This window comes from Notolabrus celidotus, chromosome 11, assembly GCF_009762535.1.
Source record: "Notolabrus celidotus isolate fNotCel1 chromosome 11, fNotCel1.pri, whole genome shotgun sequence".
Lineage (NCBI taxonomy): Eukaryota > Metazoa > Chordata > Actinopteri > Labriformes > Labridae > Notolabrus > Notolabrus celidotus.
Window position 1 is genome coordinate 3,770,665 of NC_048282.1, and position 16,489 is coordinate 3,787,153.

Consider the following 16,489-nt stretch of genomic DNA (forward strand, 5'->3'; position numbering starts at 1 on the left):
CAATTATAACAGATGTATACGCACTCAACAACTGCTGGGTTACAAAATAACCCAATTTGGGTGATTATAGTAACCCACTGCTGAGTCAAAAATGGGCCATGGGTTATTTTAACACAGCAGGGTTGGGTTATGGGTATGACCCAGCAAGTTGGGTTGTTTTTTAACTTACCCTAACCCTAACCAGGTTGTTTGGTAAAAGGTACCAGGGACAGGGTTGAAAAAATTCTACCCAAATTCTGGGTTATCAGAATGAATTATTTTAATTAATTATTTCAATTGACTCCTGCGTGAAGAAATGCACATCTAAAATTACATTCTGAATAAATGGCACATCATTTCTCAGTTATTTTATTGCAACAACAAAGTACACTCAAATTTCAGCAAACATTTATACATGTATTTTTTTTTGTTATGAACGATTCATAAGATAGAAGTGTAAAAGTGTACACTTACCATAGTAAGGTAAGTTATTGCACGGATAAAACTGCACCAGGTTTTTATGAGCAATTATAACTACTAATGCTTTCTTTCTTATCGAGATCTAAATGAATGTTCCAGCACACTTTTTTTAAATCCAATTGTTCCATCATCTAATGAAATAAATGAATGAGTGATTATTATATATTATACAGTATATGAATGCAGCAGAGGAGCAGTAATAAGACTGTTTCCTTGTTAAGCCCCGCCCACGACACATCTGCCTGCAGCAGGCGCGCAGCCGCAGTGAAGCCCCGGTGCAGCTCCCCGGTCTGCTCAGTCGTTACTGAGGGAAGATGGTGGACATAGCGACAGCAGCGTGCTCGAAACTCCGCCCAAAACACTTTGGAAAAGACTTACTGTCTCAACCTAGTATAAAATATAGATTACCCGGGGATAACTGTAGATAATACTTGTTGAAACCTGACAGGAAAAGGCTCTTCTCGGCACCAGGGAACCGGTTTATCCCAGAGAGCGGGCAGCTGGTGGAACGTGGTGGTTCGTGAAGGACGCTAACCAAAGTGGGACAGAACAAACTCTGGGACCTTTAGAGACTGTTATCAAGACAAACTACGGAGACATCCAATCTTCCACTGCTTCTGCTGCCTTCACAAAGAACTGTCATATCTGTGAGGGTCCTGTTTGACGGTTAAAGCAGGCTGACTCCAGCTAGCTAACCTCTGCTAGCTCTGTGGTCTGTTGTGGATCAAAGATGCCTCGGAGCAAGAAGGGGAAACGTGGCTCCAGCAAGCCGGGTAAGAAGCACTACTGGCGGCGAAGCTAACACAGCAGACAGCATGGCAGGAACCAGAAGTAATGTAGTCCACGATAGCCACACCTTTAGCTCAAAGCATGCAGCTTAAACGTTAACAGCAGCTTGTTGTTCCTGCTACTGTAGTTGCCTGATATTTAATTACACTGCAGCCTTCTCTCTGTCACCATGTGGCTTCTGTTAGTGCTGCTGCTCAGCATAGAGGCTGGAGTTATGCTGAAGCTACTATCATCAATGCATTCTACAGTGCACCACCTCTCCTGCCAGCTCCCAGGACCAGGGCTATCTGTAGCTCTACTTATAGGGTTAAGGTTAACGGTGTGTTATTTTTAGCAGCAATGCTCAGTGCCATGCTTTGCAGGTGAGACCTGTGCTCACAAGACAACCCCTGCAACAAGTGCAACAAGTTTCAGTGTATACACATGTATTGAGTGTATTTGCATGCACTGAAGTTGCTCCTCAGTCACAGGCTGCTGCACGTTTTCATCAATGTACAGTAGTGGTGCGGACTCTGCATGTGCCTGCAGGGGTGTTAGACCCCCCTCACGTTTATGGAGTGACGTTACTGGGAAGCAAACACGTGCCACTGCCTGAATCCACACTAACACTTTTCTGTAAGATCAGCTATGTGGTTGATCAATCCCAGCTTAATCCTAGTGTTCACATTAGGGATGTAAGGATACACTCAACCCACGATTCGATTTAAATCCCGATTTTTGGTTCACGATGAGATTCACTCACGATTTTCATTTATTTTCTTTTTTTAAGAACTTTGTTTATTAGAAATTTTCTGACAGAATTTGACAAATGTGTTAAACCCTTGTAATTGACAAAGTCTTAACATAACAAAAATAATAATGCTAAAAATAATAAGATATACACATACACACATATATACACACATATACAACATACATTATAATAATAATAATGATAATAATAGTTATAATAATTACTCTAACCATTTTCAAGAAAACTGGATTCAACTCAAAATATAAATAACTATTATTTTATTTCAATTCTCAGATATGGACAGTTGCAATATATATATTTTCTCATATATTTCTTAAACAAAGTTATCCTTTTTCATTTTTAAGGTGTATTGTAACCATAGACTGTATATAAAATGGTCATCTCGCCCGGCTCGAAGTGAGGCTGCCACAAAAACTGCTCCACCTAGTGGCTGGCTGCAGTATAGGTCGAAAACTCTGTCTCCCCCATTCATTTGAATGGGGCTGCAGTCAAACTTTAAAAATGAATACACGTGGTAAGGATGTTTCTCACATCCGTATGCTGTGGTGACATGTAGTTATTATTTGACTGTTTTGTGTTCAAGGCCTCTTTTATCTGAAAAGTTTCTTTTTCGTTAGTCATCAGAGGTTAAAAAACAGGGTTTTACATCCGGGTTTGCTTTGATTGACAGCTGCTGTAGAGGGAAACTCCGTAGGACCTCGGGACGCAATGCTGTAGGGCGGAGCTTGTTACTGTGGCAACACAGAAATTCCCTACTGTGCAGACTGGCTGCAGAAAATGTACAAGATGGCAGCGTTCTGGAACGGGATATTTTGGCTTCAAAACCGTACAAAAGGCGGAGGGACGCTGTTCATTATATATACAGTCTATGGTTGTAACTCAAATAAAAACACTGCACACTTTTTTTCTGCAATTTGCAAAAAAACTAAAATGACCGTACAAAAATACCTTGTTGAAAACTTTCAGAACAATTATTGAGAAATGGAAAGTGAACGATTCTCAAATGAAAGTATTAAATATTAAAAGAAATAAGGTCAATCTCTTTAAATTAGCTATGTAAATTCAAGTATTTTCCGTGATCGATCTTTGGAAATGTTAATGATCAGTTATCGTTTCATCATTAAAAAAACGTAAAAGTTTTCCATGTCAAAAATAATGAAAAATGCGTTTTTTCCTCTAAATCAAATGTTCCTTCAGGACACAGTTTGTATTTAGGGCCCTATGATTTCCACGTTGACAGAATCACAGAATTGGACAATAAAAACAGAATCTACTAATAAATGCGAAATATCGTGGAAATTAACATAATGTGACTGAAATGCTGTTGACTGGAAACATAAAAATACATGTGATGACCACTTGTTGTCCAAAAGCCATGTGGAAAAACAGAGGAAAAAAATGAATTACATTCAGTTATTTCTTTTACTTGAAACCATGTAAAATGCTAAGCACTTTGTACTTATAGCACTTATTGGTACATTATTGTTATAACTAGTGGTGCAACGGATCATTGTTGATCCGTGATCCGTACGGATGCCTCTCCACGGTTTGGCACGGACGTGGTCCGTGGATCGGTTGATGAAGAAAGTTGCGCGTGTTCACGTGATGACTGCATGTTCAATCCACACTCACTCGTCAGGCGCAGCGGTAGTCATGGTAAGTGAAGGAGTAGAGGAACTTGAAAAAACCTCCTGCATCACTTAAGTCACATGTATGGGAGCATTTTGGTTTCGCTGTGAAATACAGTGAATACTGAATGTGCTTGAGCCACGTTATGAAATTCCGTTGCGCACCCTCTAGACCAGAGGCCGTCAATACGTGGGCCGCACCCGGCCGCCTATATGTGGTCCTCGAACTGTTATTCCTTCACTCTGTGTTTTGGTCGGGTCACCCCGTGTTTACCGGGACTTTTCTCCATACCAACGATACGCAGACAGGCTGTTACTGGGTCACTTAGAGTCCAATGCTGCCAGTGCAATTTTTAACTTTCACTTTCGTTTATGGAGCAGTTCACATATTGGCACTTTGCCAGCTGTAGGACCCTAGAATGCACGAAAACGGTGTGTTCCAAGTTTATAGCTCAAAGAAAAGTGGACGGTGAAAATCAGCGATTGAAAGAAGAATAGAATGAAACTTTAGAAGTTCCTCTGCTCCTTCACTTGCCATGCCATGAAATGCAGTGAATGAGGCAGGACTGGGCCCACAGATAGGGTGCTTTGCACAAGCAGTACATTTTGAGTTGAATGTTGTTTTTATTTAATGGGCAAAGTGTTTTACAAAATAAATAGAGGGACAAAGTTATATTTGTCTTGTCTTCTTTTTTTTTTTTGCTGATCCGAAAAATGATCCGATCCGTGACTCAAAACCGTGATCCGATCCGAACCGTGAGTTTTTTGATCCGTTGCACCCCTAGTTATAACATTATGTTTTGACTTGAAATACTGGGCAAAATTGTGCAATGTTGTGTTGCATCAATACATTTTAGGATTTTTGCATTTCATTAACTGACATTTTATTCACTGACACAAAGGGCACAAACTATATGGTGGTAAAATAAGTGTAAAGGGTAAAAAAACTGAATTCTAAAAAATTCAAACGGAAAAAACGCAATTTTGGAACAAAATAAAGTGGATTTTATAGGGCCCTATATATTACTGACGGTATTAAACAGCTACGGATCATTTAGAGGTGTTCAAAATGTTAACACACTGAATATCAACGTGTGGAGCAGCTTATAAATAATCTCTGTGGACTCATGGTCATAGAGTGAAGACTCAGACTACAACATGTGGATTTACTGCAACAGGACAACTGAACACAATCACATTTCAGACTCAGTGTCCAGTTTTCTCGTTCTTATTGAGAAAAATAAGCATGTGAACGTGGTCAGGTGTCAGCCGGGAGCGCAACCGGGTCAGAATCAGTCCAGCGGTGGAGAAAAAAAGCGCTCGTGGAGACTTGTCACTCAGCTGCAGCCCCCATTTGAGCGTCCCCGCAGTGTGCAGTCAGCTGATTCTGAAACATGCTTTAAAGTTAAAACACCTCCACTCAGCGAGTGACGAGAGAGCAGCGCAAGAGACTTCATGATGTTGAACAAGCGGAGTATAATGCAGATAGCGCCTTCTACTCTTTAAAAATAATATCCAGATACAAGTGTTGTTGAATGGATTTTAATCCACCCTTATTTGTATGGATTTTTTACTGTCCTGTGATATATCCTTACATCCCTAGTTCACATCTTTTCTAAACATGTCAAGGCTTCTCAGATGTGCAGTTTTATGAAGTGTATTCTGCAAATCTTCTGAAAAACTGTGCTCACTTCTGATCTGTTCTTCTCCATCATGTTCATGTCTGCATACAACCTTTATATCATCATTCATCCATTCATTCATTTTTAAAATCCGTCCACCACTCCTCCCACGTCTCACCCCCCTTCATTTTCATACATCCACTGACTTGTCCGTCCAATCGTCACCACCAGGCTCTCTTCGTCAGGAGGTTCTTCAGCTTCAGCTGTCGGCTAAAGCGCTGAAAGGTAACTCCTCTGACCCTTGACCCCTGGCCTCAGGTTTGTGTCCTACTCAAGGCTTGTCCAGACGCTCTTTGAACCACATTACAGTGCATGAAGTAAACCCCACGACCGCTCTTATGTTAGACTCACAGTGTTTGTATCCCCTCTCACACCTCCCTGACTCGGCTGCCTCTTATTGATTTGACTCAGGGCTCCAGAATTAATAATTACATTGGAGGTACTGATGCACCAAAAAAGGCCCCAGTTTCTGCTCATTTCATACACGTTGGTTATTTCTCAACAGAATAGCCTTGCAATCAAATGTTTTTTCATAAGGATTAATTGGAACACACATTTAGCTCGAGAGGGATTGGGGGGGGTTCCCACACGACACTAGTCTGTTGTCATCAAACAAGGTTGAGCTCGCGGACATTGAATGGGGAAGCCAGTTATGCTAAAGGGGCGGAGCTAAATTCCTACTACAACCCATAGCAGGATTCAAGTGACAGGTTTTTTTTTCACAACTCAGCAGATCATCCTCCTCCCTCTCTGTCCTCACAGTGAGCTCCTGTTTGTTCCTGATCCCATAAAAACAGGTAGAGTCACAGAGTTTGGGGAAGCTGCACAGAGATAGAATCAAAGTGTCCCTTATATTAAAGATGAGTGAATCTCTGCTGGTCCATACGTCACACCTCACGACACGTCACCGGGTGATCTGCACACTGATTGGCTATCGCGGCACGTTGGATTCCCTGGAGTTCAGATATTTCAACTCTCGCGAATCACCAATTTGTGTCGCCCAATTTTCGCTGCCAGACCACTACTGGGGTCTATTTGCATCTTTACATTGACTTTACTTGTAATTAATTCGCGGATATAAAAAATTAAATATTCAATATTAAAAAATCTCTCCTAACCTGGAGCCCTGTGACCAGCTTACTTTGCTGTACCCTTCTAGTGGTCTTGCAGCTCAGTCCCTCCAGTCCCCATACATGACACTCTCCTAACTCACTACTATGAAGCTGAAACTGATGGCTGCTTAAAACACAAACATGACTTAAATTGAAGTTCATCTCGATCTTATTTGTCATCCTTGAGTGTGAAATTGTAATTCAGGTGTAGTTAAATTAGAAAACATCTCCTCTTAGTGCACTATCCAAGTCAAACACATCAAGTGGCTCATATCTGCACAACACCTTTCAGACAATAATTAACAGGTACAGTTTCTGCACTATCTCCGGTCTACTTTACTCCCTCCCTCCACGTCCTCACTCATGAAACCTGGAGATCCACCATGACAATGATAAAAACTGCTTCCATAGGTGAAACTCATTAACCCCCTGGAGGGAGATGCCCCAGATTCGGCTATGTAGCCCAACTGCTAGTTATTTTCCTGGCAATGCACAGAAAGTGTAAAAAATAACTAAAAGGAGGGTTGTGCCATCAATTTGGTTGAGACCTCTTCAACCCTCCTGCCTCTGGTCTTACCTGACAGTCATTGATTTCTAAAGTCACTCTTTATCTCTCCCCTATAAGTAAAGTCATCAGTGGGACAGTCTTGACATTGTTTTCAAATCACCACACAGCATGATGAGCGGCAGCTTTTAATCCCCACGATGCCTCACTGCTGTCGCGAGTTCATGTATTTGTGATGCCTTTAAAAATGAAGTTTCAATAATTTAGAAATTCCTTTTTTATATATTTTACAAATCCCAATCTACAATTTTAATACATTTATTTATATATCTATTTACTAATTAATTGATCTATCTATGTATTTATTTATTTATGTTTGTTAATTTATCTATCTACTTTTTATTTATAAATGAATCAAATTATTCAATCATTCATTTATTTATCTATCTATTTATTTATATATTTATTTATATATTTATTTATTTATCTATTCATCTATCTATTTAATTATTTATGTATGTATATATCTATTTATTTATCCATCTATTTATTTAATTAATTATTTATTTATCTATTTATTTATTCATTACCTATATATTTATTTATGAATGTATTTATTTATTTATTAGATTCAATACGAATGACAAGCATAAATTGTAATTAGAATCAATGATGAAATGGTTGCAGATCTTTTGTCACTGTGAGGGCATCGTTCATGCCTGATGAAAGCTCAGCACTATTCCTGGAGACAGGTCATGTTAATTTAGTCCAGTATTTTAAGCTCCTCATAACTTGCCATGGCCGGAGGACTCGAAGCCCCCCCATTGGCTCAGAGTCACACTTCGTCCATCTGCAGAGCTCCCTTCCTCTGAGAGTGACTGACTGCTGAAGCTGTGTTAGCGATCGCTATGTAAGCATAAAGTGGAGATGACACGTGAGCTCACACACCATAACTGTGCTGTGTGTGGGCAGGGCAGCGTGGGAAGGTGTGTAGCTGTGTGTGTCTGCATGCACGTGTGTGTGTGTGTTGGTGCTTGGGAGTAGCCTGTGGTTCAAGGATGAAGGCTGGAAAGTTGCCGACTGATACAGGCCTGCATTGTGTTCTATCTGGTGTGAACAGTAGCTTATGGGGCGTGAGAGGCCTCAGGCTGCTCTGTCAGGGTAAACACAGTATTGCATCAGAGAGGCGGTCTCACCTGAGCTGTAGACAGGTTGGTCTTTAAATGCTGAAACACAAGATTATATATGAGATGTATACCACATCATGTAATAGGTCACAGTTCATAATTTAAAGCTCCCGTAAGGAATTTTCTGTTTGTGTCAATTTTGACGCCTGTACCTTTAACATCTTTGCTGATTTTCTCCTGTATGTGTCTTAGTCGTGTTTTCTGACCCCAAAAATTCCTTCTACTTTCTCTTTAACAGTAAATTTGATCACTCACTGTGACTGTCACTCACTGTCTCTGATCCGTCACAGCACCAGTTCTGATAGGTTTCTATTCTAGTCAATGTGTTAACTTCCACTGGATCCGCTCCGTCGCGTTCCAGCTGCGTCTCTGATCTGGCAGGTCAGAGTCCTCCGGATCAGATACACAAGACTTCTAGGTTTGCAGGATGCCTGAGCACAACGCATCAATCTCAACAGAGCAGATGGAGCGGGACAGGAAGTCAGGCACCAAAACAAAATGAAAACATCCGGTTAATTTTCAGAATAAAACACTCTGTGTTATCACCAGATCGTATTTCACTTAACTACAACAACAAACCAAAGTCATGATGAGCGGAGCCAGGCCTGGAGTCAACAGGTCATCCTTGATTCAGTGATTCAGATCTGGGGGAAGTCCCAGGTTACACCTGTTACCTCAAAGTGGTAACAGGTGTTTAAAATTAGGGATGGAACATGATTTTCGAACGCTTGAATATTCGTTCACTTATTCAAAATCGAAGACTTGATGTGAATATTTTCATTCTTCATTTTAAGAGTAAAGTTTTTCATCGTTTTTACCGGTGCCTGGTTGTAATATGACATTCCTGCCAGACGGTGGCTAAAGAGCGTCTTAGAGCTGTTTGCTAACCACATTAAGTAACAAGAGAAGAAGAAAACATTAGGGACAGCTGTGTGTAGAGGTGAGATTCAAAAATGGAGAAGACTCCAGAGACAGCATGGCTGTAAAATGTAAACACACACGCCACTCGAGTGCCTGCTCAAATACGAATAATCACAAAATAAATGCCAGTGATTATGGAATAGTATTTTGGCTTGAAAAATATCCTCACTGGGGCTTTAACTGGACTAAAAAAACATAACTCATCATGGGAAGGGATCATAGACTGTTAATTAAAAATGGACAGCGTTGCTCCGCCTCTTCTCGTTGTACGGTTCTGAAGCCAAAAAATCCCGCTCCTGGGCGCCGCCATTGTGCAGCCAGAGCCTGTGAAGCCACTGTAACAAGCTCCGCCCTACAGCGTAACGTCACAAGACGCTGTGTGTCCTTTGAAGTTTCACTCTACGGCGGCTGTGAATCAAAGCAAACAGGAAGTAAAACCTGTCTGTGTTTCTGTGACACAGTGTGGTGTGTGTGTTTACATTTTACAGCCATGCTCAGTCTCTGGAAATACATGTGTAGTAGTGTGAGATTCATAAATGGAGAAAATCACAGCGACTGTCGCTCATGTTTTCTTCTTCTTTTGCTATTTAATGCAGTTAGCATTCTTCTTCTTCTGTTACTTAATGCAGTTAGAATGCAGCTTTAAGACGCTCTGTAGCCACCGTCTGGAGGGAATACTGTATTACAACCAGGCACCGGTATAATGATGAAACATTGTACTTTTAAAATGAGAAAATATTTAAAGTAAATCTTCAATTTTTATAAAGTGAACAAATATTCTAAAATCATTGCCCATCCCTATTTATCATTGTTGTCTCAACTTCACGTTTCTGCTTGAATACGAATAATCACCAAATAAATGCCAGTGATTATGGAACTTTGGTAGTATTTTGGCTTGAAAAATCTCCTCACTGGGGCTTTAACTGGATGAAATCCTTCAGTCATCATGGGTCCAAACGTTAAGGGAGAGAAACAGATGAGCCAAAGACCGCAGCAGATCTGCTTCAGTCTCAGAATCCACGTCAATCAGTGTCTGTTAAAAAAACTGACTTTGACTTTAAAGGTCCTAAACTGTTTGTTTATTGAAGGATGAGACCTTGTGGTTCACTTTGTTCCTAGTAAAAGTCTTAAAAGTTCACTCAGGTTGCACATTCTGATCTTGGATAAAGCTCTGGATCCATCTATGTCTGAATTCTCCTCTTACATTCTCACATGACCTTATCTCAGGTTGAAAAGCTGAATGATATTAGAAAATGTGCTGCCAGAGCTTTAAAATGTGACTGTACGCTACTAAAGCATCTGCAACTATACAGTGACCTCAGTGTTACCCCTAACTGCCCTGATCGACCCGGTTCACCCACACCCGTGCGTGCACACACCGTCTGACCATTCTGGATCGTACATACTGAGCAAAAGAATAAATGAATGGCCGCTCTGGTCTCCAGTAATCCCACCAACAGTTGAAAGTCCTGAGCCAGCAGGAATCTGAGAGCTAGCTTAGCTTAGCCTGTTCTGTTCAGACCTGGTGTGACTAACCGCCCCGATCCTCCTCACACACAGCAGAGCAGTGTTGAAACGTTAAACACTATTACCCTCTGTGTGCATTAAACAAAGGATGACGCAGGATGACTTAAGAGAACGTCACTGTGTGTGTGAGAATGATGCATGTGGTATATCAGAGAACTGGCCGTACATGTCTGTCTTCACTTGAACATAAAAGCAGCGCAACACACATGACGGTACCCAAGCTAGAAGTTATATTTAAGTCCCATTGATCCCTGTGTGAGGGTCTGAGTGTGTAAGTGTGTGTGTGTGAGAGGATGAGAAGAACTGCTGGTGTTGAGTTACTGACAAAGAGAGACAGCTGAGCAGAGTAAGTCTACAGTCAGCTTCCCTAAACATATCATCAGTCACCCCTGCGTTACTGACGCTCTCTAAATTAGGGTCAATTTATGCGTATTTATATTTATGTCCTTTAGCTGAACATTTTTAGACTCTTTGCTATTTAAAAGGTCATAAAATAACCTGCTGCTGGTTTAAAAAGTACCTGACATGACCCTCCAGGTTAATAACCTTACATGCAAACAGATGGTATTCTAATGTAAGGTGTGTCTACTATTACATCCACCTCCTGCTGAAGCATATGATGCAGAACTCTGCAACACTTTAGACAATAGAGGGAAGAAGAAGCTGTTGTTTCTGACTAACTCTTAATTCATTTCTGATCCATTGCATCCTTCTCACTGTAGTTCTTTTAATACTCTGACATGCCAACTGCCTGCAGCTGTTAGCAAAGTTTCCCTTCTCACCATACCTGTTCTCATATAAATATATCAACACCTGTCCTTCTTTTACAAGCTACTTCATACTTTGTTCTACCTGTCTTATGATTTTTGTATCTGTTTTTTCATCTCTAGGTATTAAAAATGGGGTGAAAGGAGAGATGGGTGGCAGCGATGACGAGATGACGTCGGATGTTCTCAGCCACTACAGCAGCACCAGTGAAACCGCCTCTGTGATGGACGAGGGCACAGGTTTGTACATACATACTCACAATAGGAATACAGGCGGCCCGTTGCATCAGCTCTGATTAACAATCAATCTTTATCAGTACAGCGCCAAATCACAACAAATATTCTCCTCAGACTTTTTCCAAACAGAGCAGCAGCATTAAAGCTGGGGTTGGTAATCAGATTTAGATCCACTTTTTGTTATACTGGTTAAAATGATCTTTATGTCCTGATGGCAATCAATACATAATGTGTTCTTAAAAAAGAAGGAAGAAAAGCTGCTATCTACAGCCGGAGTAAACCTGGGAAAACACCAACCAATCAGCCTTTTTTGGGTGCCAAAATTTTAAACCATTCAAATCCCGTCCTGCTGTTCTGCCCGCCTCCTGCGCGTACATTTCCCCGGCGTTCACTCCCGGTCCCCTGCCTCTGCTTCCCCTGCCTCTATTTACTGCCCCTCTCGCTCAACCTTGGGCCTGTCCCCTCTGGCCAGATTAGGTGCTTTGCTCAGGACTGTACTCCGGATCAGAGTCTAAAAAGTCGTTTTGGAGGAGCTCTGAGGGAGGAGGGGAGGAGTCCTGAGGAAATGCTACATTCAAATTCATGCTAGTTTTCCGAGACTGCCAACCCCAGCTTTAACAAAGACCCAACATCAAGACAGGATCAGATCCAATCCCATCTGACAGACAGGACTCAGTCTGACCTCATCTTAATCCACCATGAGCAGAGCACTTTGCAGCATTTAGCAAGTTACAGTGGCAAGGACAAACTTCCTTTAACAGGCAGAAACTTCAGAGATATCACATCTTTCAAACTGAGAGAGGGGTCCAGCTGCAGACCTCCACTCTCAGCCCGCTTAACGGCTCCTCCAACGTGAACCAGAAGCTCCCCTCCATCGTAGGACGGAAGTGACGTAAATCTAATCCTCCTTTGCGGTCTCAGCCATCTGAAAGGCTCCTCCACCTCCAGTTCCTCCTCCTCTATCGTCGGACAGAAGTCACACGATGAAATATGCCTGCCTAACGTAAAACAACGTCTTGAACGTTTAGATATCGTAGCATAAGACAATTAGCTTTGGACTGTGTGAATCACTTTAATCACCATCATATCAAAATAATAACTAAATAACCGTAAAATAGTCAAGTCATGAAACGGACTTAAATGAACATATTTCACCTTCATGTGTTGCATATAATATGAAGTGAATCATATTGCTGTGAATCTTTAAACCTTGAATTGATCCTACCTCTATCCCTGTTTTAAAACAACAATGAATGTAAACACAGAGGTTGTGAGAGGACTGGAGTGCAAGTCAAACAATTGTGTCTCTCTGGAGGAAATGAAAACGATCAGGATCATTACACCAAACAGAGGTGCCCACCAATTTATATTGTGTTATTGATGACGTGCATTTTATACTTTGTTTTTTCAATGGAACACTATTGAGGAATCAGGTTAACCAAGGTCATCAAAACACAGAATAAGGGGGTCCAGGTGCAGACCTCAACTCTCAGCCGGCTTAATCCTGACGTCACTTCCTTTTGATGGTGGAGGGGATCTCAGAGTGGAGCTTGCAAGAGTGGAGGTCTGCAGCTGGACTGTCTTGCAAACTGATGGGCTGTTACAACCGGCGCTTTGCAGAGGACTTTAAGCCTACTCAGAGCTGAGTGTAAGATTATTAAGGATGTAAGTTCTGCTGAAGTTGAAGCTGTCTCACCTCGTGCTCTACCATCTACCATCTCTAAAATTTAAGTAGTGTGTTAACTCCATCCTAATTGAGAAGTTATGTTTTAAACTAGGCCAAGTTTGAACCGGTGCAACCCAGTTCAGTTTTGCATTGGAGAACAGCTGAGGTACAGTTTATATTGCCCACAGCAATAAATGCAGCCAACAGGCTGTATGTTAGTTTGGAGTTGTTCAAACTCAGATGAGCTCCTTGACTTTTCTTCCCCCCCTAAGCTAAACCTTTAAAGTTTGGTCCTTTTAAAAGAATCCTCTGTGTGTTGGTTAACAGGAGGTGAGCAGGTGGATGAGCAGACTGCCCAGGAGGAGACAGAAGACAAGCTGAAGCAGTGTATAGACAACCTGATGGATAAAAGGTGAGTTTTCATTCCTGTAAAGTCTAGTTTTTATTAATGATTAATAAAGGGAATGTCAGAAATATAACAGGAAGACAAAAGAAAGTGAATCTGAAATAACATTGTTGTTTCTATCAAAGCTAATAATGTATCATGTATCTGTTTCTCTCAGCACAAAGACACGTTTAGCAGGTCTGGAGTCGTTGCGTCAGGCCTTCTCCTCCAGACTGCTCTACGACTTCCTGACTGAAAGACGCCTCACTGTCAGCGACTGTCTGGAGAGAAGCCTGAAGAAAGGTAAACAAACCGGTGTCTGTTTGTTGAATGTGTGATGGAGAAACAGACCTGTTCACCACAGTGGTCTACATGACAGCAGTCACTAAAAACGAAACGTTTGCTCCCTGTAGGCAGCGGAGAAGAGCAGGCAGCGTCCGCCACACTCTTCACTCTGCTCTGTATCCAGCTGGGGGGCGGAGATGAGGCAGAGGAGGGCTTCAAGATGCTTCGTCCCATCCTCACCGCCATCCTTATGGACAACACAGCCAGCATAGCAGCCCGGCAGAGCGTGAGTCATCACATTAAACTCTTACAACAGATTGAAAACGGATTCATCTCCAGCTGCAAATTGTGGGAGAGGAAACATGAGATAAAAAGGCAGAGAGAGCAAAAGAAGAATGACTTCCACGTGGACTTTGATATACTGAATGAATGATTAATGGCTGAGTCAACAAGAGTGAACACAGTCAGCAACATTACATTTAGAGTCGCAGAGGAAGAACTTTTGTTCAGTCCAGGTTTAATGAGCAACATATCTTTAAGAATAGTTCCAATCCAGCTGCTGCATTCACTTCCTCTTCATTTTGTTTGATAATCAAGTGAAGCTTTGTTTTAGCCATAGTTTAAAACAAACCATTAACCATATTAAAGGAAAATTCCACTCAAAAAAGTCACTAATTCTCTGGTTGTGATTATGAGCAAGTCCAGTTTGAAGTAAGAATGTTCCCTAATAGTTTGATGTTGTTATATATGTCTCACTCATTCATATCAGATGTGTTTCAAGACACTCAACAACAGCACTTGTTGTATACTTTAGCTGTCCTTTTGTAAACAGTATTCATAGCATTTCTATGCTATACACTCGCACCATATCACTGTGACATAGGGCCTCATTCACTCACTAACAGTGTGTACATATTAAAATGTCACATTTTTTATGTTAATTAAATCTCGACCACTCCCACCAACAGTGCCATGAATTAGCGCATCTGTTGCCAAAACCAGTTGATTGAGCCTATTTAAGGGCATGCAGTGAACAAAATTGATTATAGTTCATGTCTAAGCAGGTAAACTATGGCAGATCTAGCCTTGCTGGAAGACATTGCAGCCCGTGCATTAAAGCTGGGGTTGGTAGTCTCGGAAAACTAGCATGAATTTGAATGTAGCATTTCCTCATGACTCCGTCTAACCATTCCCCACCTCCCCTCGGAGCTCCTCCAAAACATTCTCATAGTGAAAGTTAAAAACACAAACAAACATGGCTGCTGTTAGCACTCACAACTGTCATGCTAGCATTATCCAGTTGTACTGGTGACACGATATCAGGAGAAAAGTTATAACACATATAATACTGTAACAGCTCTACTGTTTGTTAAACGTGCTCAGTGTAGATGTTCTTAATTCCTACAGTGTTGACAGTCAGTGAAGGCATCAGGAGAGGTGTAGAGAGTGTGCGAGCTGGAGAGAGGAGAAACAAGAGGAGAAGTTCTTCATTCATTCAAACATTGATTGTTGTTTTGTTGGTTGGAGTGATCACAGCCGACAGTGACCGGTTATTAAAGATCAACGTGTTCACCAATCAGCTCGTCATCCCTACAGCATCCGGACAGACGCTGCAATACATCTACATTTCTGTAGGACTTACTAAATGTCATTAATTCTTCTGCTTGTCAGAGCCCCCGTGGTGAGAGCTTTTTAGACTCTGATCCGGACTACAGTCCTGAGCAAAGCACCTCATCGGGTCAGAGGGGACAGGCCCGAGGTCGAGCGAGAGGGGCAGTAAATAGAGTCAGGGGAAGCAGAGGCAGGAGACAGGGACTCGGAGTGAACGCCGGGGAAATGTACGCGCAGGAGGCGGGCAGAACGACAGGACGGGATTTGAATGGTTTAAAATTTTGGCACCCAAAAAACGGTGATTGGTTGGTGTTTTCCCAGGTTTACTCCGGCTGTAGATAGCAGCTTTTCTTCACTCTTTTTTAAGAACACATTATGTATTTATGTTACCATTATGTTACCATCAGGACATAAAGATCATTTTAACCAGTATAACAAAAAGTGGATCTAAATCTGATTACCAACCCCAGCTTTAAGAAGAGAACGCATCTTCAGAGACCGTCAGAACATGATGGAGGAGTGTGGCGAAGACTACCAAGGCATGTTTGTTTTTGACTGATTTGCACTAGTTACAAAAACATGAAAAATGACCATTAGGTCACGGTTGAATCTCATCACTTTATCCCTCATTTGGGGAACATATTCCTAACATGGAGGTGTTTCCAATAATCACAGCCATTCTTTAATCCTGAGCTGTCAGATCAGGTGGTTCTTGTTCTCCTCCAGTTTCCTTCCTTCTTTTCTGTTCTGCTTGTCTTTTTTTTGTGTCCACTTTAATATCAAACCATTTCTTGTTAACCTGAGTAAGAACATTTCTATGCATTTATTAGTGAATGAGGCCCAATGTCTTTTTGGACTATCAGGGTAAGGAACAAACACAGACCAAGAAGACATAGAATGAAAGTTTCTGAGTATTATCTGAATCATAATAACATTAGTAATCATTGCGTCTGCTCATTTATTTGGTAGCGTAA

At 41.4% G+C, this 16,489-nt stretch overlaps 1 protein-coding gene across 1 annotated transcript in view; it reads left to right on the top strand.

Annotated features, from left to right (window-relative positions):
• Nucleotides 1–725: 725 nt before the first annotated feature.
• Nucleotides 726–16,489, top strand: part of ifrd2 (interferon-related developmental regulator 2) — a 24,935-nt gene continuing 9,171 nt past the window's right edge. Inside the window, exons 1-5 of the mRNA XM_034696024.1 lie at nt 726–1,232; nt 11,455–11,571; nt 13,562–13,646; nt 13,798–13,922; nt 14,033–14,190. Coding sequence (XP_034551915.1) covers nt 1,190–1,232; nt 11,455–11,571; nt 13,562–13,646; nt 13,798–13,922; nt 14,033–14,190 — 528 coding nt within the window. The 5' untranslated portion in view covers nt 726–1,189. The remainder of the gene's footprint in view (nt 1,233–11,454; nt 11,572–13,561; nt 13,647–13,797; nt 13,923–14,032; nt 14,191–16,489) is intronic.